Raw genomic sequence first — 25,885 nt, forward strand, 5'->3', positions numbered from 1 at the left:
TGCATATAAACCAATAAATGTATTCATTTACAAATTTAGGTTGTAATACATATTCTGCATACTCTCAAAAAATCCGCAAATTCTTTGTTAGGCCTCCAAGTCTCTCATGTTCTTCTTGATCACAACATCCTTACTGAATAATCACCTTCCAAGGACCTGTACACATGGACACGGAATCCAAGATTCAGCAGAAAAGGTATTAAACAGAATTAACTTTACAAAATACATTAGAAATATGTGTGCCTGCGTCAATGATTAAGATGATTCTCTATTAAAGACAAATTTAAGAAGATTCTTTACACATTTATGTACGGTGCATTTGTGCTGCAGCATTGTAAGGTCAATAATAAAAGTCATTGTGATTAATAATAACTAGTAATAACAGTGCTGCTGGAGTTTATAACACTGTGTCCACTCACTGTCCACTTTATTAGACACTCCTACCTTGTCAGTCCACCTTGTAGATGTAAAGTCAGATGATAGCTCATCTGCTGCTGCACAGTTTGGGTTTGGTCATCCTCTAGTCCTTCATCAGTGGTCAAAGGACACTGCCCACAGGACACTGTTGGCAGGATATTTTTGGTTGGTGGACTATTCTCAGTCCAGCAGTAACACTGAGGTGTTTAAAACCTCCAGCAGCACTGCTGTGTCTGATCCACTCAGACCAGCGCCACACACTAACACACCACCACCACGTCAGTGTTACTGCAGTGCTGAGAATGATCCACCACCCAAATAGTACCTGCTCTGTGAGGGTCCATGGGGTCCTGACCACTGAATAAACAGGGTAAAAGTATGCAAAGTATGCAGAGAAACAGATGGACTACAGTCTGTAATTGTAGAACTACAAAGTGCACCTATATAGTAAGTGGAGCTGATAAAATAGACAATGAGCTTAGAAACAAGGAGGTGGTCATAATGTTATGCCTGATCAGTTTATAAAACACGCTTCACCATATATATATAGCTAGTCACCTTGTAAGACAACACAAATGAGCCATAGATAAATATGTAGGGGGAAATGTAGGGCCATCTAAATCCATGTAAACATACTTTTTAGATGGATTTTTTAGTTTTTAGTTTTAAACCCATAATGAAATAAATCAGATAATAGTTTATATTAAAGTTTGTATACAACTAAGCAAATAAACAATAATTGTGCAATAAATAATACATTTGCAGAAAGTTTTGTTCTCTGTAGAGAATGTGTTAACTTATTTTCTGTTAGAAATAGAATAGATAATTTGGCTGTGGTGTTCAAACGTTTGTATATGCTTGCGTATGATGATTAATAAATAAACATAGAACTGGGATGCATTGTTTTTTACACCACAGTGAAGTTTTTGAGTATTTATTTTAAAGTAAAATGAAAGTGAATTTATTGAATGAGATTCCCTGTATTTTTAAGTGCTTCTTCTTATTCTTCCTTTTTTAAAAAATATTTCACAATAAAAATTAAAGTAGGTTTACGTGGTACATGGGCTTTTTAGGGGCTTTCCCCTACATATAGTCAAAGTGTGTATAAAACAACAACAACAACAATAATAATAATAATCATCATCATCATAATTATAAATAATGGGAATATTTATAAAATTATTAAATTATTTTGTATTTCAGTATAAGTAAGCAGATACAGCAAAACACTATTGATTTTGTTTCATTTTTATCCTCAGGCCTACAGGGACGGTGATTGATTCCACAGAATAAAATAGAAAGTGCATCTCTCAGTCATTTGTCTTACCTGTCTGTTGTCTCCACAGGTACCTGTGCGGGTGTCTTGAACAGAAAACAATATGTTTATTTCAAAGGATTCATTTCAGTCATAGAATCAGTTTTGTTACCTTTTCTTTTACTGAAATACTACAAACTACTTAATTAAGACTACATTAAAGTGGATATTTGGAAATAATCAAAACAAAGCAATACTTACAGACTGCTGTAATGCAGTTTGCTGTGTTGGTACAATATTATATTCAGGTAACTGAACAGCACAGTCTGAAACCACATTTTAACAACATGTACAAATTAAAAGTAAAGTATTAAAGGTCTGACATAAAACTTTTTCTTGAATAGTAAATATGAAAGCCTTACTTGCACGCTGGGCAGTCCTACACTTAAATTTGAGAAAAATGATAGCTGCTACAGCTACAGGTATAGCCACAATGAGAACAGAAACTATAATTCCAGCTATCAGACCAACTGGAGTTTTCTTTCCACATTCAGCATCAGAAGAAAGTGTTCCTGCCTTTATTTCTGTAAGTCCCAGATCTTCACATCTGTCAGAGTGAAACAAATTGCCTAATAAAGTCATGTGATTTCTCTTTGCATGGAAGCATTAGTGAGATGATCTAGATCAGGTGTGGACAACTCTGGTCCTGGATGGCTGCAGTCCAAAGGCGGTTTAGGTGTCCTGCTCAAACACAGGTAACTGTTGTTTATTTAAGTGCAGACAGTGCTTTGTCTGAGGATGAGGAATTAGAAACTGGAGCCAACTAGCTAAAGAGTCACCTGAACAGGTTTTGCTTACGTTAAACAGACTTATTTTTTTCAGTGTACTTGGTTCAACTCTTCATTCAATTACCAGGTTCAATAAGTCTTTCAGAACAGGGAAATCACCAACAGCGCTGGACTCTGGACATCCAGGACTTTCTGAACTCTGATCGAAAGTGTCATCTGTAATACTTTTCCTGAAGGTAGCTGAAAATCATTAACACTGCAACCCAATCACACCTGGGGCCATATTCATATAGCGTCTCCGATTAGGAGTGCTGATTTAGGATCAAATCTAGGCATTAAAGTCGAAGTATATAAGAGTGGAATCTGATCTTAAATCAGCACACCTATTTTGAGAAGCTTTGTGAGTACAGGCCCTGAAGTTTCTTTTCACAAACTATCTATCTTTGAACGAGTTTCTCTTTTAACTTCAGTTATCATTTTATGCACATTCTATTACAAGCTTGTTACATAATTCAAGCCTCCCTTGTTTCACATTATGGCACTAAATTAATCAGCATATCCAATACACACTTGTTTGCTGCTGTATACTTGACTTTTTTTTTTTTCACATTTTTCCCGAAATTAGATTTGTACTTAGTAGTATTCATAGGTGTAAATAACTATTTTGGAAAAACTCATGTGGATCACATAATTCATTCGCTGACCAAAATAGTAATTCAGAAAAAGTAAACAACTGAACACTCACTTTGAATGTGGTTGACAAATCTGAAGAGACCCATTTGAGAAGGTACCATCTGAACATTCAGCACATTCAGTATCTTTAGATGCTGTTCCTGCAAACATACAAGTTCTGCTCACTCTCAATCAATAAAGTGGAATGAAGTGCAACTCAGTCATTTAAAGAGAAAAGTATGAAAGATGTTACTGGAAAGGTTCACAGTTGATACAGATATATTACACCAACCTTTATGCTTTATATATTGTCCAGGGCTGCATTTTTTGTGTTTCAGAGCATGTATACAGGTGCCTCTGTGCTGATCAGTACAGTAATGTCCGTCTAGTGGCTCACAGACTGCGTCTGATGATCGAGTACAGGAAGTCTTTACTCTTAAACCCTGATCTGTGAAAAACAAAGAGATGGCGATATCTAAAACATAATAGCTCAATAACAACAGTAACAACTTTTTCATGCAGCACTTACCATTTTTGTACAAAAACAAATAAAATCTGTTCTTTACACAGGTGTATAAGTAAAATATTGCAAAGATAAGATGTGTAGTAGGAAATTGATCTTCCAACAACTGAGCTGTAAGTGACCATAAATATAACTGTAAAGAATACATTTTCTATCATGTTAGAAACAAAGCACACAGAAGTCCACTTATAAAGAACAGACTTACTAGGATCACACACTGTACAGCTAAAGCAGTCTCTGAGTCCGTTTGGTGCATCAATAAAAGTCGAATCAAGACATGGAACACACGTAGTGCTTGTGTCCTCAGTGCAGTGCCTATAAACGCGATTTCCTAAAAAGAAACATGACATTCCACAGATTGTTTTCATGACTACAGATTTAGACAGTGTAGTTTTAATTAGCCCATATCAAAGAACAATGAATTTTACCTCACTTTCCTGAACGCAGTATGCATACAGTAATGCAATATGTAAACAATGTTAAAGTTTCAAACGATACTATACAAAGAGCATTCAGTCCATATATGGAAACTAAACTACAAAAGCTTAGCTTAGCTTTTGAAATGAAAAGAAGTAAACACAACTATCAGCAAACATTTTTTGAAATCACCTTTCAAGCAAATGTTAATACACAGTTAATTTCATATTTGATTAACTTTGATTTAAAAAAAATAGAAATTGTGCAAAGGTTTGCACAAAATATGCAAAAGTTTGGACACCCTACAAAGTCTGTACTAGTAACACATACAGCAGATACCAAAGCTTTTTTGCAGCCAGCTAGAAATGTTTCTGTTTTTGTTATAGCAATTTTTCACCCACTTTTCCTTGCAGAACGCTTTCAGTTCTGCGATATTCTTGGACTGACTTGCAAGCACAGCATGTTTAAGATCGCAAACTGATTTGCAATGATGTCTGGGGACCGTGAGGGCCATTCCAAAAGCTTCAGCCTGTCTTTCTTAAAGTAATGTGAATTTTGAGGTATGTTTTGGATCATTGTTCTGTTGTAAAAGCCAGTTTCTTTTTGGCTTCAGTTTCTGAACTGACAATGTGACATTTGCTCCCAGAATTGGCTGATATTTAGTGGAATGCATTCTTCCATTTACTGAAGCAGTGTTTCCTGTGCCACTGGGTGCCACACACCCCAAAGCCTAATAGATCTACCCACCATGTTATGGTTGGTACGGTGTTGTTTTAATTTTTTCAGCTGCTCCTTTTTATCTCCAAACATACCTTTTGGTGACTCTGGCCAAAGAGTTCAACTGCACTTGTTTCCAAAATGCCTGTCTGATCTAGATGCTGTTTTGCATACTATATCACGTTCTGGAATTGTCACCAAGTTTTTGCCCTGCCTAACCTTCCTAACAAGTCCATCAAGGCCTAACAAGTTAATTAATTTCTGAGACATTACAACTGGAAGCATGTCCAAACTTTTGCACATGCCACAATTACTATATTATTGTTTTCTATTATTTAAATTAACTGAATATAAAATAACTGTGCATTAGCAAAAAATATTATTTTTAAAATAGTTTTCTGCAGAAGTTGTGTTTACTTTGTTTCATTTCAAAAATTCCCCTCGCCCCAAGGCATGCAATTTGGCCCAAACTTTTGCATATATCTGCTTGTCCCCCTGTTCAGCCTACAGCAGTTTAGCGTGGCCCATTGACGCTGAAGTAATAAGGAGCCAATACTTTTTGTATGAGGCACAAAACAGGGCAGCCAATCAAAAGAGAACAAATACATACATCAGTCTTAAAGGCACAGTAACATAAACTGCCTGTTCAATTCTAAGGGATAAACAGGTTGGAAAATGCTCATGTAAAAATTAATTAGTTTCTGGTGCATAAAATCAAACAATTGTTAAATGTGTACCTCTGGGGAAAAATTAAATCAAGATAGGATATGGGCTCTCTGAACACTTTTACTTTCACTTTTATCATATCATGAGTACAAGTATTAAATCCCATAAGCATCAGCTTTTGGCTTACCGGGTGCACACATAGGACAACATTCTCCATTCTCCATCTCATATTCAGCCCGGGCACATCCGCAAAGACAGAATTCAAAATTCATGGAGAAAATAGCAGCAATCAGAAAAATCGAAAAAAGAATTTTTAAACCACAGATCATCTTTAAAGTGCTGGTGCAGTGTATTGTATAAGCAAAAAGCAGAAACAAACGTTTCTCCTGCACATTCCATTGATCCTACTGTATTAGCTTCAGATCATCAGCTAAAACATTTTGCAAGTTTGCTTAATGCTGAGGACAGTTCTGCGTTTGGTAGATATAAATATCTTAGATTTCAGTTTTGTTGGCGCAGCTCTTCATTTTCTCTACACATTCATTAGAAGTTCAGAGTCCTCGTTCAGGTTTTCCAGTCCTTGGAGGGGAAACTGAAAAAGAAAAGAGAAAACATTTTAGATTGGCTGAAATCAGTCACAAATGAACATATCTGAGTCTGAAGAAAGCAGATTCGTGAACGATATTCTGATGCCTTGGAATATAACAAAGATTACAATTACAACAACAACAGCTGAAATTTTAATACTTGCTTTGCTGGGCCAGACAATCAACTTTTTAAATGCACTATTAGAGGATACACTGTAAACAAAATACAATTTTTTAATCTGTCTCAAATAAGTAACAACCAGGTGATAACATCTGACTTCATCAGTGGCATAGGCTTCCTTTCAACCGGCTCCCTAAAATGCTGATCTTCAGTCAGTCGCTAAATGTGTATTCACTACTGTTGCGAGCCTGTTGCAGGGCATTATTTTTGGTAAACAGTTTAGACATGAATCACTTCTTATTCCTTCCGAAGCACAACAAAAAAGGTCAGAACTAAACAGTGAAAGACACAGCCGCTCCCACCTTGAGTCAGTTTCTTCATCCGTGATAGCACTACTTTTGTACATATGTACAGGTTTATATCTCAAATTCTAATGCTGACAGTCTCAACATCAGTTTCTTCATCCGTGATAGCACTACTTTTGTACATATGTACAGGTTTATATCCCAAACTGACAGTCTCAACATTAGAAAAGTGGAACTGACTCAGTCTGTAACAGTAGGGGATCATGAAAGATGCTGACAGTACAGACTGCCTTTCCTGTGAGTCTGTGTGCAGGGACACAAATATGAAAATATGGATTTAAGACCCTATCTGTTTAGGCCATAGTTGTTGAACTCCTTTAACCTGAAGCTACGTGCATAAGTGCACTCTAGCTTTCATAACTTTGGAAGGGTTTATCTTACAGACATGATACACATACCAGCGCAATCAGCAGACCCTGTCCTGTCTAGCCAGATCATCTGGTTTTGACGCCAGCATCAATGTGACGTCATTCAATCTGACTTGAAAAACAATCCGAAATCCACTTGCGATGATGATATTATCTGTTCTTAGGATTCGTAACTCAAAAGTTGTCAATCATACAGACATGATACACATATCAGAACACTCAACAGAACCCATCCTGTCTAGCCAGAGAAGTATAACTGACCTACAGAGAAGTATAAGTGAGTAAACCAGCTTGAAAAACCACCCAAAATCTGATGTGATCTCTTTGTATTGGTTCTCCATAAACGTCACATAATGCATGTGCGGATCCAGCATGCTCTTCTGATGTCTCTGTACTGCATGTAGCAAGTGATCAGAGCACTATGATCGTCAAAACATTCAGAAGAAACAAGAAAATCCTGTTTGCGTTGTATTAAGACTGACCAGAGCTAAAACTAGCGAAACTGCAGAGGAGTAAATGAGAGAAGCAATGACTCGTGCACTGACTGTTTTGTCCTGCTGCTGCCCCCTGCAAGATTTCCTCCCGCTTCCGTTTGCAGGAAATCGGAATCATTTATCCCACTCCTGCCTGCAACCGAAACAGTTTGTTTGACTCCCGCCCTCGCAGTTCCGTCAAGGTGAACTGACATTCAATATCTGGCACAGTCTATTCACAAATACATTATCCTCTGCTGAAATAACACAGCAGTTGGTCATCTCAATAATAAATATTAGAATAAACCCCAATAAAAATTATTATTTTAGTTCAACAACACTCTCTGTACTTCTGTACTTGAGCTGACAACTATTTTCAGTCTGTATAGGTAAAAATAAAAAGAAAATACCAAGCGCTAATGTTGTTTGAAGATGATGAAGAAGTCTCTGCTGACACCATCTTGCTTGTATAAGATGTTTATTACAAAATAAAACAGTATCATATCAAGCACCATGTAATACCTGAGACGGGATCCGTGCCAATTCTGAAGTGTCCCCTTCAGAGCAGTATAACCAACTGCTTATATAGGGTGGTTGTTTTCGAAAAAGGAAACAGAACATATGGTCCTTTTTACAATGATCTCATATATCTGGAACTAAGAGAGGAAGGGAGAGGAAGGGAAAGGGGCCTTGACCTTTGGACCAGGGGCCCCCTAACTTAAACATTCCAAACCTGCAAATTCAGATAACACATGGAACTCTAGATGCCACACTAATTAAATTTTTGAGCAAAAAATGGTCAAATTCATACAGTTATGAAAATTCTGTTAGCATTGAACATGTCAAGGCCTAGGGCCTCCTGAAAATAACAACATAGGGCATATGTAACTGTCTTGTAAATACCAAAATAGACAAAATTACATTAGGGTTGCAGGAGGTAAAAACATTCACTTACAAACAAACACACACACACACACACACACACACACACACACACACACATGCACACCTACACACAATTATCAGATTTAACAACCAAAAGCAATCACAACACAAAAGCAAAGTCCAGATGTGTTAAGAGCGAATTATTGGGCCCTGTGGACTTCTGGACTTCATGAACGCATGACTCCTCTCATATCACATTGTTCTGGATTGACACTGCTTGATCTGACATTAAAACTTGGTATGGTATGTTTTTTTTAATTTTGGTGGTGTTTGTGTTCAGTGATCTTCAGCAGAGTAACCACAATGCCATATTCTTATTTTAGCAACTAATGATATCAAAATTACAGCAGATGGTGATTTATCATTGCATGCATTGACAACCCTGAATTCAGCTGTAACTGTCTCCTATTCAACGGCCGAATTATAAAGGCTTCATTACAAGATGTAAACCTCTCATTAATATTACATATTACATGTCGGTTTTGCAACCTCTCTTTATCCCTGTTTTTGTTATTGTGCCTGTAAGAGGTATAAGATACGTTACGCAAAAAGCACTCAGACTTAAAACACTGCTTAGAACTTCAAGTGTGAATGGGTGGAGCTAAACTGCAGTTGGCTGAATAAAAATCTGCAAAAAAGTAGCTACAAACTGAAATAAGGCATGTTGTCAAAAAAGTAGGAAACTGAAAGCATAAACATGTTCACTTTGTTATATGACTGGTCTAAACAGGGAAATTTCAGTGTACACCCTTCTTTTCTCTCTTGCCTTTCCAAAGCATATCTCTCCCTTTGTGTTGTTGACATTTGAGAAATTTTAGTATTTGATGACAAGAAAACACATTTAAAATATAAGAATGTATAATACAGCTTTACCTATACACTGTGAAAAATTAAACGGTAAGTCAACTTCAAACTAAGTCAACCATCTACACAGCTTTTTTTCAACTTAGTTTAGAAAGGTGGAAACAGATTAAAAGGCAAAGAGTTTGTGATGCAGCTCTTTGTGGTCAGGGGGGTGTAAAGGGCGGAAGCCCTGGCAACCACACAGAACTAAAAATGTAAGTTAGAAGTTAGAATTTTGACAAAATTAAGTTTTAAGAAAATGTAAAAAGCTATTCAGAGAGGTGACGTCAAAGTTCAAGTTGATCCGAGTTTCGAGTTGAAAGAAATAATTCAAATAGGTTGTTTTTTGGACAGTATGGAGGGGGGAGTTAAAGGAATGTTTTGAAACTTTTTTACAGCATATATTGTATTAAAGTCCTATAGGTTATCTGAATATTAAAAAGTTCTTACTTTTGTAGTCACTCCTGAAGAAAACAGCGTGTGAAGAAATCAGTAATTGAGGCTCTTGGTGTAGTTGACAGTGGTCAGTCTCTCTCTGGTTTAGCTCTGCTTCTCCAAAAGCTCCAAAAGCCCTAATTTAAAGATAAAATCACATTTTTTAATAGTAAACAGCTTTTGAACCATTCCATGGATGAGCGTTACCAGCAGACTGGGAGTGTACTTTCTGTTTTGTTTATCTCATCTCCAAGGAGAGCTCATGCGCATTCTGTCTACATACTGCTTCATTAAACACTTTTTATTTGCCTTGTTCAAAAAGTAAATTAGAGAATATGTCTGTATATAATGTCTGTATAGATATGTCTAAATATCTGTACGTTTCCTGCTTCAAAAAAAAAAAAATTAATAAAAAAGCCAGACAATGTATTTCCTGGAATAGGCGCATTTTTCCTGGAATAAGTCCAGACCAGTGCACTGGGCGGTGAGGGGAACTGCATCCAATAGATTTCACAGTAAAGTGAAAGAAAAACACAAGCCTCAAGGAAGGAATGTGTTAAATGGTCTGTGACTGACAAACAGGTCCAGCGACAAATCCAAAGTCAGAAGGACCAAAGTTCTTGTCTAAAAAAGGCTTGGATGTCCAGTCTCACCTCCTGTGCCGAAATGGTTCGCTCCAGTTTATAAAAACAGCAGTTGAGTAACCGGTTCTGTGGTCTTGGCTCAAAGCCAATAAACAAGTCGTATGAAGCAAAGCAGGAACAGTTTTATTAAATAGTGTCCAGAGTGACTTTCATGTAGATCTGACCTTTATAAAGGGACACCACCAAGAAAGGACAACACAATCAGTGAAGTGAACCAGTGACGGTCAAAGTACAAAAGTACACGGCCATATTAAGCCAGTGGTATTTATCTTAATATGACTATCACTTCTTGCTGACTCAGTATTCAGAGGAGCCATCCTTTCTATAAAGAACGGACGTCAGGAGTGACAAGCTCTGAACCTTTTTTTAAGGGTTCAGAGGACTTTGTTTTGGATCACTTGCAGTTTTTTCTAACAGTCCAGAAAAGTCCTGCATTGATATGGACTTTTCTCCACAGTGAGAAGAACAGTTCAGTCCATACCGCTGAGGGTCAGAAGCCTTTTCTAGAATTGAGCATTTCCACAGGCCACCTCATTTTCAGCAGAAGATACCATATCCTGGAGCTAGAAGAGAATCCAAGTACACTGTGAAGTAATACTTCTGTATACCGGCCAGCTACTTCATTAAGTGCACCTCTTATTTCTACACTCATTGTCCATTTTAGCAGCTCCACCTATCATATAGGTGCACTTTGTAAGTTTTGAGTTACAGACTGTAGTCCATCTGCTTCTCTACATACTTAATTAACCCCCTTTCACCCTGTTCTTCAGTGGTTAGGCCCCTCACAGGACTACCACAGAGCAAAGTGTTTTTTGGGTGGTGGATCATTCTCAGCACTGCAGTAACACTGATGTGGTGGTGGCATGTTAGTGTGTGACACAGCAGTGCTGCTGGAGATTTTAAACACTGTGTCCACTCACTGTTCACTCTATTAGACACACCTTCCTTGTTGGTCCATCGGTAGATGTAAAATCAAAGACAGTAGCTCATCTGTTGCTGTACAGTTTGTGTTAGTCATCCTCTAGTCCTTCAGTGGTCACAGGATGCTGTTGGCTGGATATTTTTGGTTGATGGAGTCCAGCAGTGACACTGAGGTGTTTAAAAACTCCAGCAGCACTGCTGTGTCTCATCCACTCATACCAGCACAGTGCACACCACACTAAAATGGACTTCAGTCTGTAATTGTAGAACTACAAAGTAAAACTTTGTGGTAAGGAGCTGATAAAATGGACAATAACTGTAGATGCAAGGAGGTGTACTTAATGAAATATCTAGTCAGTGTATGTATACAGTAATATCTTGTATAAGACTAACCTCTTTTCTTTGTAGATTGCCCAGGGCTTCATTTTGTGTGATTCACAGCTATGTATAACATCTACAGCTGTCTGTGTTTATAAGTAAAGTAATGTCTCTCTAGTGGCTCACAGCCTGTATCAGATGACTGATAGGCAGTGTTTACTCTAAAACTCTGATCTGTGAACAACACACAGAGACTGTAATGTATCTGAAAGATGTCACTGTTTTAAATAGACAGCACACAGAAGTCTACAGACTTACCAGGATCACACACTGTACAGCTAAAGCAGTCTGCAAAGGTTCATCAGTGTAAGTTGATTCAGGACATGGAATACAAGTAGTGCTTGCATTCTCAGTGCAAAGCTTAAAAACCCACTTTCCTAAAAAAAAAAAATGAAATATCAGTTGACAGAATAAAGTCATATCCAAGATTTTGATATTTAAAGAATCAATATCTAATATATTTCTTTACATCAGCTGATTAACTAACAGTGTATGACTCCTGTCGCTTGGTATTGTTAAGTTTAATGTTACACTCGTTCGTGTAGGTTCAGTGTCCCCAACCTGGCAACCTGCGTGAGCATCGAGTCTGGTGAGGAGGGGAGACAACTCTCTCCAATATTTTGGATTTGGACTGCAGTATCCAGTTTAAACGCTTGGTGTAAGTATTGCTCCTTTAATCATCAGTCTATGTACTGCACACTATACTGCACACTATCCTATTTTGTATTGCTGCTTATCTAGAGGCTTATAGCGACTATACTTTCATGACTACAGATTTAGACACTGTGGTTTTATATATTTATAAACCATAACACTATATTAAATCCAATAGTTATTAGTTTTTAGCTTATCGTGTGCACACGTAGGACAGCATTCTCTATTTATTTCATGTTTGGTGCGGAAACACGTGCAAAAACACAGGGAGAAAATAGCAGCAAAAAAAAAATACCTCCAGTAGAGACCGACTTTGAAGTGCTGGTGCAGACACTTCTAAGAAAGGGAGCAGAAATAGACATTTCTACTGCACAAAACAGCGACGTGAGGCCTGTTTCACACATTCCCCCCTCTGAGTAGATTAGGACGCGGAACGTCTCGTTTTTGATTCCGGCACTCGCGCCAACGGGTCCGGGTATACTGACGATTTCGCACAGGCTGCGCGAGCGGAGCGGCACTGAAGCGCGCGGGCTTCAGAGACAAGGCGGGGAGCGCGCGCCACACAGCAAAGTACATCGGGGGCGAGCTCTGACAATCAGTGAAAATAAAACAGGAAACTGAAGAAAAGCTTTAAAAATATAATCCTTTCATTCAGGTCTGTTACCAAACCAGGCCCCGAACTTTCCGTGTGGCATACAGATTTCCGGTCTACCAGGATTTAACGATACCCAAACACAGTCAAAATGCTGTGAAGAGTAAACAAACGTACCTTCAGCGTCCAGCGTGTGCGTTCAATGCAGAGGAAGTGAAGACAGCACTGAAGCGCTCTGTGTAGCTGAGTGTTCAGTTTCCCTTCTGTTTAGCTTAGTTTCTCCAGAAGCTCCAAACTAAAGACCTGTTTGAAAATAAAATGTCCTTTTTGAGCAGTAAACGGCTCCCAAACAAAGTATGACGTCATCAAGTCAACCCACGAATGTACTTTCAGTTTTGTTGATGCTCATTCAACAGTCTACGTGAACTGTTTTCAGATATAGCCGAGATGAGCGCCTACAGAGCGCTAGAAGCCCATTAAACTGTTTCTGTATGTCTGTTCAGTATGTTCAAAACTGTGATGTCCGAGCTCTGCCTTTCTTTTTCCTGCTTAACAAATAAAATAAAAAGGCAGACAGCGTTATTTTCCTGGAGTACGTTCAGCCCACTGGTCAGAGTTGATTAACAAAGAATATTAATCCTCTCACAAAGGATAGGCCTTAGTTTGTCTGCATAAGGGATTTTTGACATTGAAGAGTCCCTGAAGCTATAGAAGCTTCCAGAAGCCTGTGAGCATTTGCTGACACAGTAAAAGAAGAGGGCAAGCTGACCCTCAAAGAGCAGAGTAAGCTGATAAGAACCTGTTGAAACCAGTTTTTGGAGTCAGTCCATAATGCAATAGTTAAATTAATAGCCTTGAGAGGATGGAACGGCTTGGTACAGCCAAGCTAAGATGATTTAAAAAAAAAAAATGATATCATGTACGTTTGGAAATAAGGGTTTCCAAGAAAAGTGCAGAGTTTGGATATAATGGGGACTAAGATGATATGGAATTGTGTAAAAGGGAGGAGTGATTACTTCATCACCCCAAACAGAATATAAAAAAGGATGTTTCGTGATGTTCTTTGCATTGTGGTTGTCCGGGAACCGTCTTGCCACTCAAGCTCAATAAAGAAGAAGGCCTTTTCCTTCCTTCCACAAGAACTCAGCGATTTAAGTCTTTTTACTTTTTACTGATACTCTCTTATTCTTTAGATTTTTTTTCAAGAAGTTAGACTACAGTTAAGAATCTCTTAGCACAGAACACATTAGAGATACCCTTTATATGTTTGGACCTCGGGCAAGGAGAAGAAGCTCTTGGTCCTGACACCCACATCACCATCAATGGAGCCACTGTAGAGAGGGTCAGCAGCTTCAAGTTCCTCGGTGTTCACATCTCAGAGGAACTGACATGGAGCGAACACACCACGCGGGTGGTAAAAAAGGCACAACAGCGCCTCTTCCACCTCAGGCGGCTGATGAGGTTTGGCATGAACCCCCGCATCCTCAGAACATTCTACACATGTACTGTGGTGAGCGTTCTAACAGGCTCCATCACCACCTGGTATGGAAACTGCACTGCCATTGAGCAAAACGCTCTGCAGAGGGTGGTGCGGGCAGCCCAGCACATCACCGGGGTCCAGCTCCCAAACCTTTTGGATTTATACACCAGCCTCTGCCAGGAGGATTCTAAAGGACTCCACCCACCCAAGCCACTGTCTGTTCTCACAGCTTCCGAGCAGGAGGAGGTACAGAAGCATAAAGTCCAGAACCAGCCGGTTCCAAGACAGTTTCTTCCTCCGGGCCATCAGGCTGCTAAACAGCCAGTAGTGCTGGTGTATTGGTCTATAGGCCTGTCACTGCACCTCTGAGTCATTATCTCCAGGGACAATCTACACCTTATCCACATCTCATCAGACTCACTCTGATCCTCTGCACCTTCAATCTAGCAAATCTGTACTTACACATATAGATTGACATCTTCTATCCATATCTTGTATAATCTGGAAGATTTCTATATCAATATTCTGTCCCCCGTGTACCTGCATCTCATTATTATCTACCTCAGACTAACTGCACATACGGAATGTGTACAACAGTACATTTCATAGTTTTATTTCATAACTTATTACTGTACAACTGTATATTGGAATAGTGCAATACTAGTGTATATTGTGTATATGTGTATATTCAGAGCCGGTATATATATATACACTATATTGCCAAAAGTATTCACTCACCCATCCAAATCATTGAATTCAGGTGTTCCAATCACTTCCATGGCCACAGGTGTATAAAACCAAGAACCTAGGCATGCAGACTGCTTCTACAAACATTTGTGAAAGAATGGGTCGCTCTCAGGAGCTCAGTGGATTCCAGCGTGGTACCCTGATAGGATGTCACCTGTGCAACAAGTCCAGTCATGAAATTTCCTCGCTATGAAATATTCCACAGTCAACTGTCAGTGGTATTATAACAAAGTGGAAGCAATTGGGAACAACAGCAACTCAGTCACGAAGTAGTAGGCCATGTAAAATGAGAGAGTGGGGTCAGCAGATGCTGAGGCACATAGTGCGCAGAGGTCACCAACTTTCTGCAGAGTCAATCGCTACAGACCTCCAAACTTCATGTGGCCTTCAGATAAGCTCAAGAACAGTGTAGAAAGCTTCAGGGAATGGGTTTCCATGGCCGAGCAGCTGCATCCAAGCCTTACAATATCAAGCGCAATGCAGAGCTTGAAATGCAGTGGTGTAAAGCGCCACCACTGGACTCTAGAGCAGTGGAGATGTGTTCTCTGGAGTGATGAATCATGCTTCTCCATCTGGCAATCCGATGGACAAGTCTGGGTTTGGTGGTTGCCAGGAGATCGGTACTTGTTTGACTGCATTGTGCCAAGTGTAAAGTTTGGTGGAGGGGGGATTATGGTGTGGGGTTGTTTTTCAGGAGTTGGGCTCAGCCCCTTAGTTCCAGTGAAAGGAACTCTTAATGTTTCAGCAGACCAAGAGATTTTGGACAATTTCATGCTCCCAACTTTGTGGGAACAGTTTGGGGATGGCCCCTTCCTGTTCCAGCATGACTGCGCACCAGTGCACAAAGCAAGGTCCATAAAGACATGGATGAGCCAGTTTGGTGTGGAAGAACTTGACTGGCCTGCACAGAGTCCTGATCTCAACCCCACAGAACACCTTTGGGATGAATTAGAGCGGAGACTGCGAGCCAGGCCTTCTCGTCCAACATCAGTGTCTGACCTCACAAATGCGCTTCTGAAAGAGTGGTCAAAAATTCCCACAGACACACTCCTAAACTTTGTGGAAAGCCTTCCCAGAAGAGTTGAAGCTGTTATAGCTGCAAAGGGTGGGCCGACATCATATTAAACCCTATGGATTAAGAATGGGATGTCACTCAAGTTCATATGCGTGTGAAGGCAGACGAACGATTACCTTTGGCAATATAGTGTATATATTTCTTTTTATCCTTAGATATTTATATATTTTTTTTGTATTTAAATTCTATAAGGGGGCTACGCACCTAAGATTTTCATTCACTTTCCACCTGTGTAAATGTGACGTGACAATAAACGTGATTTGATTTGATTAGTTTGGGCTTAGTCTTAAAATGACTCCATGTAATCTCAGTTTAAGACAGAATTTTCTGTTCCTTATTTAATTTTTCAAAAATAAATCATATAAACCGTTGAGCATGTTAAAATTGTTAATTTCATCATAAGATTATTGAGTAAATTACTACAGCATAAAAAATGTCTTAAAACATGGGAAATGTCTTAAAAACGTTTTTCAAAATTTCTGTGATGTGATGGACCCCACATTGAATTTCAAAGGAAGAATGCATTATAAAATTTATTAAGAAAAATGTTAAAGGTTAATAATAATAATAATAATAATAATAATTTTATTTACATAGTGCCTTTCCAAAGCTCAAGGTCACTTTATCTAGCATGAAAACATGAAACACATGAATATTAAAGTAAACAAAACAAAAGGAAGGATGTTTGGAAATGCCAACAACACATGACGTGTACAGTAATAAGGACAATAACAGAGCAAAAAAAAAAGTTTTTTTCACAGGAAATCATAAGGAAAAGCAAAATAAAGATAGTACGAGACAAAGACAACACAAACCAAAGGCATAAAATAACCAGGACAGAAATGGGAGTGAAACATACAAACCCAGCTATGACGTTAAGGCAGGAGAGAACTGATTTTCTGTAAATTACACAGTCTACACATGCAATTGCTGATTCATCATAACAAATCAAATTTATAATGTAGACAAGGTTGGAAACATTAATGAACGTCATTGGTGAGATTCAGTCAACAAAGATAATGTCCCTTGCGTGCATCTTGATGTCAGCAAGAGTCGCTTTTAGTTAGGTCCAAGGCCTTGAAGGTTCCTGAGTGGTCACCTTTCACCCAGTTTTACGATGGTGGTAAATCCCAGTTCCAACTCCTGTACCATAGGCTTGTTTGGTAGGATAGATAGGAGATAGGCACAAACAAGTCCTTATCTCCTTTCACAGTCTCCTTCTTGAACAACAGTCACTTTTTAAGTGTCACAAAGAACATCCACATGAATCCTTAAATCTTTTAAAGTCTCTGAAAAGAAGTAATGGAACAATATGGATGACTTTTGGTCTTCTGGCCTGCGTGTGACTTCATATCACATAGAACAGGCCATACTGTTGTTGTCTTGTAGTCTCTCGTACTCCTGTGTCTCTACTACAAAGCTGCTGTTAAAATGATTATGATTATTAAAATGATTAAAGCTTATGAATTTGCATAAAACATAACTGATATATGTGATATATATGCTAACAATCATATCTGCTGCACGATTTTGGCCAGAAATGGCCATGAATATTGCTTATTGTATAAGGGGAGGTATACAAACTTTGTAGCCCATTGACCACAATGTGGATGCCCGAATTTTACCAGCCATTCAGATGTTTTACCAACCCCCAGTCAATAAACACCCACATTTCACTATAACTATACACAAGTAAATACACCACCACCACCACCACCTACAACAACAACAACAATAACAGCAACAATACAACTACTACTACTTTTCTTTTTCAACTACTATTCTTTTTCTTATTATTTCCACAGAGAATGTTTAATAATCATTTTGTGTTTAAGTGAATCCAGTAAACTGTAACAGTATAGTTACAGTGTGCTATGTAGAGCTGTTCAATTCAAGAAAATATAGAGCTGAATCCTATTTTGATCCAAGTGATAGGACTCAATTGAATCATGCCAATTTACCTGCATGTGACCTAATATTAAGCCTACAACCATAAAGACCAAACACCACACAAACGTACCACAGGCTTCATATATTCTTAATAAAAATATTCTGCATTGAAAGGTATACTGAAGAATGGTTATTGAAGATAACCTGCACATGTTCACAGTTCTAACAGAAGTAAATCTCTATCTATAGTTCTTACCTGCCAAGTAGCAGCAAAGGAATCACTGTGGAGGTTTCTTGAACTGACTTTTTCTTGAACACTGTGGTTTTCTTGAACTGAAAAATAAATTCAATTACATTAATTAATTTAAATTATAGAATCACATGTTGTATGTAACTTTAACCACTAAATTAAGACAGCATTGTAATAGTTCTAAATGTAATATTCAGAAGTAGTCAAATTTCAACAATACTTACAGATTACCATATAAATTTTCTTCTGTTGGAATCAAGCTATCATGCCCAGCTGATTGAAAAGCACAGAAACCACATTTAACTATATTTTAACTACAATTTAAGTAAGTGAAACATAAAAGGCTAAACATACAACATCTGAATAAACAGTTAAAGAAACCCTTACCTGGATGTTGGGCAGTCTTATGTTTAATTTTAAAAAAAATGATAACTGCAACAGCCACGATGAGAACAGGAACTATGATTCCAGCTATCAGAGCAGCTGGAGTTTTATTTCCACATTCAGCATCAGAAGAACGTGTTCCTGGCTTTATTTCTGTAAGTCCCAGATTTTCACATCTGTCAGAGTCAAACAAAAGAAATGTTTAAGTAATATGATTTCTTTCAATCTGGTTTAACAGATTGGCTTAATAAAGATAATCTTGATTGGGATGGGCAGCTTTGGTCCTGGAGGGCTGCAGTGCAGCACAGTTTGGTGATTTCACTGCTCAAACACACCTGAGTCAACTTCCAGGCAACAATCAGATATAGTAGGTCTGTTAGAGCAGGGAAATCACCAGACTGTTCTGGACACTGGACCCGCAAGACCAGAGCTGGCCACACCTAATCTAGATCACTTCTGTATTATAAGAACAACCAGAGTCTCCTCTACAGCAGGAGGCTGAAAGTCATAAAAACTGCTACACCACAACATTTTACTCCTTCAAGCTGCACTTTAAAAAGTAGAACAGGGCTAAAGTTGATAAGAAGTGTTTTGTGATGCAAGATATTACTTTTTATTTATTTTGCTTTGAATTGTTTCATTCAAATTATGTATTTGAGTTGAATAAAACCAGTTAAATTACTCATGACCACATGAAGTAACTGTTTTTATTTTGAAATAAATCATTTTTACAGTGTATTATGTGTTCACATGTCTGCTGCTTGAGCAGATATTTAACATCTCAACATATGTTTTCTTCATATTTGTTTGCATGTTTGCTTGCTTTTATTCTGCAGATGGTTTGCAATCTGGACAGGGTGGTCATGTGTCCCAGGTGTTTCTGGGGTTAAAAACATGCTTCAAATAAAAATAGCACTTCAAGCTTTTTTGTTTATTATCAGATAATGATTAGTAACACACAAATGCATTACTTACATTACTTCATTTATGTCTAGTCTCAGCTTGCAGACTATCCCGTTACCAAATTTAAACATTTAGTACAGATTTTTTATCACAAAAATAATCATTCACTGTTCAGATTAATCATTCAGTGACACTAAACAACTGAACACTCACTTTGAATGTGGCTGACAAATCTGAAGAGAGCTGTTAGAGAAGGTTCCATCTGAACATTCAGCACATTCAGTATCTTTAAATGCTGTTCCTGCAAACATACAAGTTCTGCTCAGTCACAGAGAACAAAGTAGCTGCTCCTGTGATCTAGTCATTTAAAAAGGAACTGCACAAGGGGTTACAATAAAATGTATAGTCAAAAAGGCTAATTTCACTAACCTCTGTGCTTTATATATTGTCCAGGGGTGCATTTTGTGTGTTTCTCAGCTAGTATACAACTGCCACTGTACTGATGAGTACAGTAATATCCATCTAGTGGCTCACAGACTGTATTTGATGATCGAGTGCAGACAGTGTTTTCTCTTAAACCCCGACCTGCAGAGAACACAAAACAAAACTGTCCATCTGAAACAGATTTCTGTAATAATACAGCACAAAGAATTATAAACATGCATTTTTTTTATAAAGAACAGACTTACCAGGATCACACACTGTACAGCTAAAGCAGTCTGTGAGTCCGTTTGGTGCATCAATGAAAGTTGAATGATAGCATGGAACACAGGCAGTGCTGGTGTCCTCAGTGCAGTGCCTATAAACATGGTTCCCTAAAGAACATACAGCCAAAGATGAGCTGACTTGACAGATTAAAGTTTTAACACAGTCATCTTGTATAAAAATGGTAATGACTGAACTTGTAAAAAAAATGTTATTTTAAAAGAGTTTTGTCTGTACTATATGTATATTATTACTCTTGTAGCAAAACATTTGTTCCAAATTTAAAACTTAAAAAAATAGTTATAAAATGTTGATATGACAGAGATCATATATTTAACCTTCACTCACTATTGCATACTATACTAACTGCAAAGAGAGACCTTCCTTTGTGTTACTGCTTAGCTGGTTTATTCTGGGGATTACAGGCTTTTACTTTTCACTTTCATGTCATAACTTTGCATTCCATAAGCATCAGCTTTTTGCTTACCAGGTGCACACATGGGACAACATCTTCCATCTATCTCATACTCAGCCCGGGCACACGAGCAAAAACAGAGCTCAAAATTCAGAGAGAAAATAGCAAAAATCAGAAAAATTATCGTCAGAGTTGAGATCGTCTTTGAAATGCTGGTGCGGCCTCTTCTAATAAAGACAAAAGGAGTAAATGTATCTCTTGCAGACTTCATCTTTACCACTGCTAAACCTCTTTAAGTTTATTCTCTTCCAAAGGCAATTCTTGAATTAACACTTCAACTCCAAAAATATATTAGATTTTCTTCTTGGTAGATCTGCTCATGGTCATCTTCTCTACACACGCATTAGAAGTTCAGAGACCTTGTCCAGGATGTACATTCTTTCAAGGAGAAGCTGAAAAGAAAGAGCAAACATTTTAAAATGACTAAAATCAACAACCAGGTATTAATTTTGCATCTGAAGAAAGTGCAGCCTCATGAATGATATTCTAGGACATATCAGTGTAACAAAGATTACAATTATCACTCAATTACAGGGCTGCCAGAACCATGGTGGCGAGCGGCCATTTGACCCACCACTTTTCTGTACTGTGGCGATGACCCTCTACTTTTTGAGTTCAAGACACAAACATAAAAACCTCTGCTTTCCCTATGAAGCGCTGATCAGCACGAGCAGAATCAGAATCTCCATTATTGATCTTGGAGCATAGTTTTGGCCAAGCATCAGCAACCTCATTCGTTAAATTTAAATTGATATTCACACGGATGATAAGCATCTCTGTTTGCTTGCTGGTGAATGTGAGAGGAAGAACGCTTCCCAGCAAAACTTCTGATCAATAAACAAACACCCACAAGTGTAATTTAGTCCACTTTAGCTTTGGCAGTCCACCATCTGAACCAAATGAAAGAGATACAATGTCACAAAAAACAAACTGTGGTGGTCTTAAGAAAATGAACTGGGTATGAAAACAGTCTGATGCTTTTCAGAGATGTTAGCTAACAAATACTGCGGCTGCACCTACTGAAGCAGCATCAAAACAAACACTGGCACTGTTCTTGATCAGGTTCAGAGGAGGGTAAAGGAACCTAAATCAATGCTAGTAAAAGTATTGATACTTGCATAAAATCATCAAAAGAACCTTTCCTAAAACAAGTTTAGAAGAATTACAAAAGTAGCAGGTCAAAAATCTGGACTGGGTTCTGCAGTGGAACTTCTTACTACATACAGCACTGAAGGCTGTGCAATTCTGTTGTTCTCTTTTTTGGGAATCTTTTGGTCTAAAATACAAAGATTCAAAGTCAGAGATATAAGCAATCACAATGCAGTACAAATATTGCCACTACCAAAACAAACTGAAATTTAACACAAAAAGGAATTAAAGGCTAAATATCAAAGGCTAAAATGTAACGGAGTAAAAAGATTTCTTTACTCACTAATATACTTCAGCAGAGGTAAAGGTACTCACAAATACTACAAAAATAAAGTACTAAGTACTAAAAACAATATTCATGACAGTACAAATCCATCAATATTTTAGTAATTGTAATTAAAACTTTAATTTATGTAAGCAAAATTATTACTGTTATTACAGATAATTTAAAAAATGATTGAATTATGTATTTATGTACTTATTTATTTAATCATCAAATTCAGTCTTACATGCTAAAATATGATTCCTACAGTTAAAAGTTCAAAATGACAATGTTATAATTTGATTTTGTTTAGTCATTTATTGTTTATAAAAAAGAATCTAAGAAACGAAGCTATGGCTCTTGATTAAAAGTTAAAAACGTCTATCAAACAATTTACTATTTTTTTGTCTAGAACTTCTTCCCTTCTTCCCCTCGTAGCTCTTTTTCTGAGAATTTTGCTTTTCATTGTTGCTTTGTTTTCTTTTCTTTTGGCAGCCAACCAGAACTTCACTTCCTGGGTCTTTAATATATAAGACATCATTTATATGTGGATTATTGAACATTATTTTGATTGCCCCTTGTCTAGAAAATAGTGAAAATACACCAGCTTTAAAAAAGATGCCAGCATAGTAATCAGTAATCACTACCTCTGTGACTTTATGAGTAGATCTTATTGACCATGCCGCACATTTTGGTGATGATGCGCTGCTGCCGCCGAGTTTTACTGAGACTGCATCTCTGTCCTTCATGCCTGTGAGCAGTTAGATCCTATTGTTTTAAAGTAAATGTGGCTTAGAGTGTGTAACATTAAGAATGGTCACTATAGAAAAACACATTTTCCTGAAATTAAGTAAACTTTTGGGGTTTTGATGAAAAATATGATGACTTTATGTGTGTACAGTTGTTCAAAGACTTGCTTATTAGTCTTGCACTGGCTAGTGTTCTTGAGTTATGCTCAAAATTAGCTACAATTGTCATTACTGAAACATTTGAGAAGGTTTCAGTGGTGTTATGATTGTATTGGTAGTGTCAAACTGAAATATTCAATCATTTGTTTTAATAAAATAAACATAATTAAGGTATAGTATCACTTCAAGCAAAAGGATTTTAGTCTTGAATCCAAGATTTTAGTCTTGAATCCAAGTGGTGAGTTTGATAGTGACAGCTTATAAATATGACATGAAATATTATATTTTATTGCTTTTATATATAAATAGATGAATGTCATTTTTTTAGATGTTTTACTACTCAGAACTACTGAAGAAGCCCATTATTTCTATCGTATCTAAATATCACATTCATAAAAAATGTATGGAAATCTCTTTTTGTGTGAACGCTGCATAACAGAAGTGAAATGAGGGTAAAGAATTGATGAAAAAGCCTAAGCACCCCTGCCCCTCTTCTTGCTTAACTCCCTGCCTATGACAGAACTGTTCTTACCTCATCTTGTCTGTCACAAGCTCTAGCATCGCCTTCATTTCTTTTGTTGATGACCTACGGTTAAAATACAAATTGATATTTGAACACAAACGCAGACCTAACATCACCCTCACTCCCCACTGGTTCAATGCCTGAAGAGTATCATGCTAAGTATTAGTTAAGTGGACAACAAGATCAATGTTATATGCATATGCTAAGTTAAAAGTGTGTAAAGTCTGGTAACAGTTAGCCATCAGGCAAATCCCTACAGCATCCTCAGAACAAAACTTAATATCTTATGATTGTTCTATGAATAGGACAACTGTTTCAGCCTCTTGTAAATATGTTGTGAGATAACAGATAATAGAATGAGACAGAAATAGCAGACATTATGATTGAATCTGCAGAAAACAGCTACAGACGAAAGTATGTTTATATATCTGTAAACTATTGCCTTTCCAGCAATCATTACTTTAACTGCTGTAAAACCACAGCAACACACTCAACTAGCAACTAGCCAAAAGAAATGTAGGAATCGGCTAGGAACGCACTAATAATGTTACTGCAACATTCCAGACTGTTCCAAGCTGTATGCCAACTAACTCATTTTCACTTCGAGTTGGAGGCTGTCTAAACAAAGCAAACTCTTTCCCTCCTCTCTTCCATTTTCAGACCATATTCCTTTATGTACGTTGTTGAACTTTCATAAATATTTGTATCTGATAACCAGAAAATACATTAGAAATGTAAGAATATAGGATATAGCCTACCCCATTCTTTTAAATTTGTTCAGTCTGAAGTGTGGATCTGTGGATCGATGTTACCAGGCTTTCAACTCATGCTCACTTGATGACCAACTGATGCAACAGTTGTGCCACTCAAGACCTGAAAATTTGCTGAAATTTCTGTGGCCAAAAAGCCCCCCTCACAGGGTTGGAGCAAAGTATGATAGGGGAGCAACCGTGTTCACAGCAACATTTAAAGTTGACTTGAATTTTATTAATTTTTATAGTGCATGTTTAAGTTCTATTGGACATTTAAATGTTAAAAAGTTCTTACTTTTATAAACTCTTTCAAAGAAAACAGTTAAAATGCAACACTCTGTGTAGCTGTGAGGGTTCAATCTCTCTTCTGCTTAGTTCAGCTTCTCCAGAAGTTCCACACAGAAGTCCGGTTTCTTATCTGAAAACCAAATGTCCTTTTTGGGCTCATGCGAATTCAAACAGTCTATGTGTCCTGTTTTCATTAAATCTTCAGTTTAGCAGAGAGGATAAATTCTTATTTACCTTGTTCAAAACTGCAGTGCAGTGAGAGAATCTTTCCTTCCGCCATTTTCCTGCTTAACAAATAAAATAAAAGGACCAGACAGTGCTGTCCTATTTCCTGAAATGGAAGTGACGTTTTCTGGGATGAGTCCAGCGCACTGGGTGGTGAGAGGAGTTGTGTCCATCAGATTTCTCATTAACATGAAAGAAGAATCTTGGACTAAAGGACTGGATAAGTCCTTTAGTCCAATACTGGATAAGTCTGTCTGACAACAGAGTGAGCAACAGGTCCAAAGGGTTAAAGTTTTTGTCTAAAAAAGGCTTTGATGTCCAGTCTCACCTCCTGCGCTGAAATGGTTCATTCCAGGCCTTAAACAGCAGTTGAGTAACCCGTTCTACAGTCTTGGCTCAAAGCCAATAAACAAGTCATATGAAGCAAAGCAGGAACAGTTTTATTGAATAGTGTCCAGAGTGAGTTTTATATAGGCCACACTTGACTTCCACTGACCTTTATGGAGGACACCACCAAGTAAGTACTACACAGTGAGTGAAGTAAAACAGTGGTGGACAAATTCCAGAAGTCCAGGATGTCAGTGAAAGTGGAAATCTTTTATTTACTGTTTGGGTCGAAGTGCAAAAGAAGGAAACAGCCCTGCAAGTACCTTTACAAGCAAGTACACACTTAAAAAGATGGGTCATCAAGGGTTCTTTAGTAAAGCAAATGGTTCTATTTAGAACCATGAGTTCTATATAAAACCACTTCATGCTTAAATAATTCTGAAGAACCCTTAAAGGACCATCTTTTTTAAGTGTGTACTTGTTTGAACTTAGGGTCACTTAGGACCCCCTCAAATATATAATCACTTTATTGTTTGTATCCATAATGATATTGGTAGAAAATATATAATAAAAATTCTTGATGTTCACTTCTATTACTTCTATATTTTCATTTTATCAAATTAAAATGAATGAAGCATTTTCCTTTTTTTGTCTACAAAATAAAATGACTCACTTGGATGGATTCCACCATTGTTTATCTTTTGCCTCTCCTGTCCTTTAAACATTTGTCACATATACATAAATACTTAACATATATGCAC

General features: G+C 37.6%; 2 protein-coding genes and 1 long non-coding RNA gene across 13 annotated transcripts in view; 1 reads left to right on the plus strand and 2 right to left on the minus strand.

Annotated features, from left to right (window-relative positions):
* On the minus strand, positions 1-13,335 carry LOC118813866 (tumor necrosis factor receptor superfamily member 14-like). Of its 4 annotated transcripts, XM_036579451.1 has the most exons (11): positions 12,959-13,335; positions 11,794-11,912; positions 9,608-9,729; positions 5,643-6,047; positions 3,861-3,986; positions 3,425-3,580; positions 3,206-3,293; positions 2,095-2,279; positions 1,934-1,998; positions 1,745-1,779; positions 1-156 (listed from the first exon to the last, which is right to left on the minus strand). In XM_036579451.1, the coding sequence occupies exons 4-11, from the start codon at positions 5,782-5,784 to the stop codon at positions 120-122; spliced, it is 834 nt and encodes a 277-aa protein (XP_036435344.1). In that variant the 5' UTR covers positions 5,785-6,047; positions 9,608-9,729; positions 11,794-11,912; positions 12,959-13,335; the 3' UTR covers positions 1-119. The 4 variants fall into 4 exon arrangements, with proteins under 4 accessions (XP_036435344.1, XP_036435346.1, XP_036435347.1 ...); XM_036579453.1 differs by lacking the exon at positions 11,794-11,912; XM_036579454.1 differs by lacking the exons at positions 11,794-11,912; positions 12,959-13,335 and adding an exon at positions 10,246-10,762.
* Positions 7,741-25,885, plus strand: part of LOC118813868 — a 26,449-nt gene continuing 8,304 nt past the window's right edge. Inside the window, exons 1-3 of one of the 2 annotated variants that reach the window (XR_005007684.1) lie at positions 7,741-8,552; positions 11,767-11,841; positions 12,081-12,193. This is a non-coding gene — a long non-coding RNA (uncharacterized LOC118813868). The remainder of the gene's footprint in view (positions 8,553-11,766; positions 11,842-12,080; positions 12,194-25,885) is intronic. The other variant, XR_005007683.1, reaches the window with a different exon arrangement.
* On the minus strand, positions 16,640-25,032 carry LOC118813865 (tumor necrosis factor receptor superfamily member 14-like). Of its 7 annotated transcripts, none has more exons than XM_036579446.1 (11): positions 24,807-25,032; positions 24,291-24,702; positions 23,542-23,595; positions 20,703-21,082; positions 20,200-20,325; positions 19,940-20,095; positions 19,724-19,811; positions 18,611-18,783; positions 18,448-18,496; positions 18,230-18,306; positions 16,640-17,503 (listed from the first exon to the last, which is right to left on the minus strand). In XM_036579446.1, exons 4-10 carry the CDS (start codon positions 20,899-20,901, stop codon positions 18,252-18,254), a joined length of 846 nt encoding a protein of 281 aa, XP_036435339.1. In that variant the 5' UTR covers positions 20,902-21,082; positions 23,542-23,595; positions 24,291-24,702; positions 24,807-25,032; the 3' UTR covers positions 16,640-17,503; positions 18,230-18,251. The 7 variants fall into 7 exon arrangements, with proteins under 7 accessions (XP_036435339.1, XP_036435337.1, XP_036435336.1 ...); XM_036579444.1 differs by having other exon boundaries at positions 16,641-17,506; positions 24,580-24,702; XM_036579443.1 differs by having other exon boundaries at positions 16,641-17,506.

Source organism: Colossoma macropomum, unplaced genomic scaffold (assembly GCF_904425465.1).
Source record: "Colossoma macropomum unplaced genomic scaffold, Colossoma_macropomum, whole genome shotgun sequence".
NCBI lineage: Eukaryota > Metazoa > Chordata > Actinopteri > Characiformes > Serrasalmidae > Colossoma > Colossoma macropomum.

What these genes read in the sequence shown, in the direction of transcription:
- LOC118813866 (XM_036579453.1), bottom strand. Translation starts at nt 5,784, where the DNA reads ATGATCTGTGGTTTAAAAATTCTTTTTTCGATTTTTCTGATTGCTGCT. An exon ending in TTGTCCTATGTGTGCACCCG is followed by an intron (nt 3,987 to 5,642) that starts GTAAGCCAAAAG and finishes GTTTCTTTTTAG; the next exon opens with GAAATCGCGTTTATAGGCAC. An exon ending in ATTTGTCAACCACATTCAAA is followed by an intron (nt 2,280 to 3,205) that starts GTGAGTGTTCAG and finishes TCACTCTGACAG; the next exon opens with ATGTGAAGATCTGGGACTTA.
- LOC118813865 (XM_036579446.1), bottom strand. Translation starts at nt 20,901, where the DNA reads ATGAAGTCTGCAAGAGATACATTTACTCCTTTTGTCTTTATTAGAAGA. An exon ending in ACAATATATAAAGCACAGAG is followed by an intron (nt 19,812 to 19,939) that starts GTTAGTGAAATT and finishes GTATGTTTGCAG; the next exon opens with GAACAGCATTTAAAGATACT. An exon ending in GAAAATTTATATGGTAATCT is followed by an intron (nt 18,307 to 18,447) that starts GTAAGTATTGTT and finishes TTTATTTTTCAG; the next exon opens with TTCAAGAAAACCACAGTGTT.